General features: G+C 40.0%; 1 protein-coding gene across 5 annotated transcripts in view; it reads left to right on the forward strand.

The window, feature by feature from the left end:
• Window positions 1-3955, forward strand: part of LOC112136449 (TRPM8 channel-associated factor homolog) — a 12020-nt gene extending 8065 nt beyond the window's left edge. For all 5 annotated transcript variants that reach the window (XM_024258155.2, XM_036214721.1, XM_024258150.2 and 2 more), the window contains 6 exons: window positions 484-578; window positions 1642-1852; window positions 2680-2916; window positions 3024-3247; window positions 3357-3470; window positions 3563-3955. In XM_024258155.2, the coding sequence (XP_024113923.1) occupies window positions 484-578; window positions 1642-1852; window positions 2680-2916; window positions 3024-3247; window positions 3357-3470; window positions 3563-3805 (1124 nt within the window). In that variant the 3' untranslated portion in view covers window positions 3806-3955. The remainder of the gene's footprint in view (window positions 1-483; window positions 579-1641; window positions 1853-2679; window positions 2917-3023; window positions 3248-3356; window positions 3471-3562) is intronic.
• Window positions 3956-5119: the final 1164 nt, after the last annotated feature.

Genomic DNA, 5119 nt, shown 5'->3' on the forward strand with positions numbered 1-5119 from the left:
GTAGGGGGGGGTGTGGGTGTGTGTGTGTGTGTGTGTGTGGGGGGGTATTCTTTTATTACCAGTTTTTATCTTAAAGGGCTGTTTTTACATTGTGGTTTTGACTTCTGACTTTATGGATTTTAGATAATGCACTTGGATGTTTAAAATATTTTATGATTTTTAATGTTGTTGGTTATCAAGTTACTGTGCAAACAATTTCTTCTTAGAGGCGTTTAAGTCCGGGACAACACATCCAATTTCCTGTATGTTATATTTTGTGTTTTATGCTCTTATACTTGTACAGAGTTGTGTGCGTGGACGAATGTAGTTATGTAGCCAAGCAGTTTGAGTCTAAGACGAATTTCCTCTGACACAATAAAGTATATTTGATTTGTAGAAGGAACTCTTCCGTGGACTCTGACCCATCTGAAGGGCTATAAGAAGGCAGAGCTCTTTATTGTGTATAATGAGACTGATAAGGATCTTTGGTGCTGTGTCTGTCAGGTGACAAAGAGTGGCTTAGTACCGGCCTCTACCTCTCTCCTGGTATGAAGACCCACATCTCCATACCAGCACCCATGGTCCGAAACGGATGGCAGGTACTGTGAGTCAAATAATGAAAATATGAAAGGGTGCCCCCTCCTGCCAAACTACACTCACACATGACAGTCTTTTCTGCTTTTAGAATAAAAGTCTGACAATAAGTACCTGCTAGCTCCAAAAAGCTAAAAACCCATGGGCGGCCGTGGTGCAGTGGTATATTGAAAGATTGTGGGTTCAATCCCCTCCTTGCCATATGGCAGAGGGTCCATGGGGAAGAAGCTTGCGCCAGTGTTTGGCAGCAGAGCCACCACCAGTGTGTGAGTGTGTGAATATGTGTGTGCGGATGTGACTGTAAAGCGCCTTGGGCCTTTGAGGAAGGTAGAAAGCGCTATACAAGTATACACCATTTAGACCACTTCTAATGATGGATAAACAGCTGTTTTTCAGAATAACCATTCTTGCTCTTCTCTTCTTTAATAAACTGACCAATCAGATTTCTCATTAAAAGTAAGTTGTCTCGATTTGAATTTTTGAAATCTTTCAGTGACAGATTCTCCTAAACCTGAATTCAAGTAGTAGGGGTGTGGTCTTTCAACAAGCTTACTCCTGATTGGTAAGTTTGGTTGCCATAGAAACAGACTTAGACAGACTGACTAATCACTGCTTACTGATGTCGTCTGGTTGCGACATGGTGATGTCTGAGTTGTGAAAAAAATTGCAACTGATTTGACTTCCTTTGGTTGGAGTCAGAAGTAAACCATTTTTCATGAGTGACTCACTCCAGTTCTCATATACAGTCAATGGTCTGAATACAGTAGTCATTATGAACTTATAACTGCGGCTGGCATGAATTAAAAAAAAAAAAGTCAACGGTTTTATTACAAGCCAAAGATGGTCAAATTAACAGCATTACATTTAAAACTTAAAATGTTAACTTGCAAGTTATACATTTATTCTCTAAAAGGAAAAGTTGTCTTTTGTTGATAGAATAAAAAAGACTAGTCAGCATCCCTGCATCTGAAATGGACTCAGATGTTTAGAACTTAAGGGTCAGCTAATATCCAAACCTCCTTTGCATGCTGGGAAAGCAGTTCAGGACTTTTTTGTCTTCACCCCCAGATTCAGATCGGCTGTCAGACCGACCAGCTGAACGCAGAGGAGCTGAAGAGGCCTCCTCGAGTTCACGAGCAGGTCGCTGTGACCTCGGAGATGATGCAGGTGTGGAACCTGTGGGGGGGACTCATCTACCTGGTGGCCCCACCTCAAACAAAAGTCAGCGGAGTGGAGGTCGTAGTGCAGATGGCTGTCCCTGCACCCTATTATAAATCAGGTTAGTGCATCTGATCATCAGTTCTTTACATTTTTAAAGCACACAGAAATCTCACTGCTGCACAGAAGTTCAAACTTTAGTTAGCATTTTGCTCAAGTTAGATCCACATTTATAGTAAAAAAAAAAACATTTAATTTGAGCTAAATGTGGACTTTGTATTTGATGTGGAGTTTAAATTCAATGAAAAACTATTTCAAATTTAGATTTTGTTTTGTTTTTTGTAACGATTTTACTAGATAACTTTTGCTTTGAACACTGTGTTTATCACTTTCCTGAATGGCAGAGGAAGTTCTGTAAATATTTAGCCCAATAGAAATTGGTGCCTTATCACCGTTAAAGAAAAAAACACATTTACCAAAGATTCCCTCCTGAAGCAGTCACTTTTAAAATCATCAGAAGTAAGGTTTTTTTATGTTTAACCTTTTTTACTATGGCACCCTGGAAAAACACTTAAAAAAAGCTTCTCCAATCACACGTGTGCACCAATTTCTATTTTGTGGCCATAAAATACTATTTTGGTTGCACAAAATGCTAAGTTGTCTTGTGTACACAAAATGCTAATCAAATGCTAACTTGTCTGCACATAATGCTGATAAATTGCTTAGTTGTGCACACAAAATGCAAATAAAACGCTAAGTTGTGCACATAAAAGAATAATAAAATGTAAGCTTGAGGCCACATGACAGCAGTTAATTAATTTATTTTTAAATTCATGTCAAGAACTCAGCAATTTTCAGGTCCATGTGAATAAAATATTCAACAGTTCTACGTTTGCAGACACATCTGTCAACACTTTATCATTTTTTGTCCTTTTGTCGTGTGTTTAGGTGTGACAACAGCAGATGCTTGGTCGCTGCTTCGCACGGCTCCTGCGCCGTGGGCGGAGCTGGAGTTTGACAATATCATCCTCACCGTGCCGTCAGAGGCTGTTCGCACACTGGAGCACCCCGAAGAGTTAGCGCAGGTCTGGAACAAAATCATGAGGGCCATCGCTGACCTTGCTGCCAAGCCTGAGAAATTTCCTCGTAAAGAGCGATTTGTAGCAGACGTGCAGATTTCCCATGGTGGGTGTGTTTCCCAACACATGCGGTTTATTAAATAAACTTCTGCCTCTCTAATTGCACGTCAATCAACTTGAAGAAATCAGGTTTTGATGATCTTCTTTGCTCAGGTTGGATGCACGCCGGTTATCCAATCATGTGTCACAAGTCAAGTGCAAATGAGCTGGTGAAGGTGGACCACATGAGGAGCCATGGTCTCTGGGGGCCCATCCATGAGCTGGGGCACAACCAGCAGAGAGGCTGCTGGGAGTTTCCCCCAAACACTACCGAGTGCACGTGCAACCTGTGGTCCGTGTATGTGCACGAGGAGGTCCTGGGGATCAACAGATCCAAGGTGCAGCTGATCAGTAACATCTGTGATTGACTCATGATTCCACTATTGTTGTAATTTAAAGTGGTAGATTTTCCTGGAATTTCAGTGTTTTTACTTTGTTTTAATTCAGGCTCATCCAAACATGAGTTTAGAAAACCGAAAATGTCGAGCAAGAAATTACGTCAAGGAGGGCAGGAAGCTGAACAGCTGGGAAATGTGGGTAGCCCTGGAGACATACATGCAGGTAAGACACTTCTCAGTAGAGAAACTGTCATTTTAAAATCCAAAACTAAAATAAATCACGAAGATCTTCTTTTTGTTTGTGTGCTCATCCAGCTCCAGGATAAATTTGGCTGGGATGCCTTCAAGAAGGTGTTTGCTGCCTACCACAAAATGAGCACATTCCCAGGGGACAACCCAGGAAAGATGAACCTGTATGCCGAGACCTTCTCCCAGACGGTGGGCATGAACCTCACTGCCTTCTTCAAGGCCTGGGGGTGGCCCATACAAGAAGCCACGGAGAAGAAACTCTCCAACTTGCCCTCGTGGAGTGATCACCCCATGGTCCAGTACCACTAAGGGCATCAGAAACACATCTTTGTATGGAACTTTTTTAGTTCCATCAGACTCTGAAATTTTTTCCCCCTGAATTTTTATTTTTTAAACCACTGAATATTTTTTCTGATTTTTTTAACCTCTGAATTTTTATTCTGAATTTTTTTAACCTCTGAATTTTTTTTCTTAATTTTTTTAACCTCTGAATTTTTATTCTGATTTTTTTTAATCCTTGCTTCTTAAGCAGCAAAATTTTATCCTCCCAAAAATATTTTCAATCTTAAAAAAATATGTGTTTTTAATTTCGAGACTTAAAATTTCGATGGGTCAGAAATTCACCATAAAAAAAATTTGGAGTGAAAAACGTCATGATGCCTTTGTAAAATGTAATATATTTCTGTAGTTGTATTTGTTATCCCCCTGGCATGTTATGTCTCTATGTTATCTCTCTCTTTCAAATAAACTCTAAAAAAAAAAAAAAAATGGATTACGCAACCAACTGCAATATTTGATTGTCCTCTAAAAGTACCAAAATCAAAACAAGCACCCCCTATTGCTATTTTGTCCTTTATTAGCCCTATGTATTTTTAAAAAAAACATTTATTTACCTGAATTGAACAGTTTTGGGATTACAAAAAAGGAACCAAACAAATAAGCCCCCAGTGGGATTCAAACCAGCAATCTCTTGAGTGTTAGCGCGGGAGTTTAACCGCTAGGCCACCTAGAAACCAGAAATATGCCACACAGCTTTGTGGCTATATTCCATGGATTACGCAACCAACTGCAATATTTGATTGTCCTTTAAAAGTACCAAAATCAAAGCTGGCAAACTGCTAGCATGGAGAACTAAAAAATTCAATCAGACAGAGCTATCAACATTATACAACTGGATGATGGAAAAGAGCTTAACGACCCAATTGAAATTAACAGCGCCTTCGGAAAATATTATGAAGATTTATGCAAAACAACCCTGAGATCCAACATCAGTTTTTGGATAATTTGAAAATACCTACCTTAACTGAGAAAGAAAAGGTTGGTCTGGATAGAAACATAACTATGGAGGAACTGCTGGAAGCTCTGAAAGAAATGAGTAGCGGTAAAGCTCCTGGTCCAGATGGTCTGCCTATAGAACTATACAAAAAGTTTGCTGTGAAACTGCTACCACACCTTCTTGCAACCCTACAGGAGTCATATGAGACAGGAGTGTTGCCTCCATCCTTAAGATCTGCGGTTATTACTCTCCTGTTAAAACCAGGTAAACCGCCCAATGAAAGAGCATCATACCGTCCCATGTCCCTAATGTCATGTGATACCAAAATTCTGTGTAAAGCAATGGCC

Source organism: Oryzias melastigma, linkage group LG13 (genome assembly GCF_002922805.2).
Source record: "Oryzias melastigma strain HK-1 linkage group LG13, ASM292280v2, whole genome shotgun sequence".
Classification (NCBI taxonomy): Eukaryota; Metazoa; Chordata; class Actinopteri; order Beloniformes; family Adrianichthyidae; genus Oryzias; species Oryzias melastigma.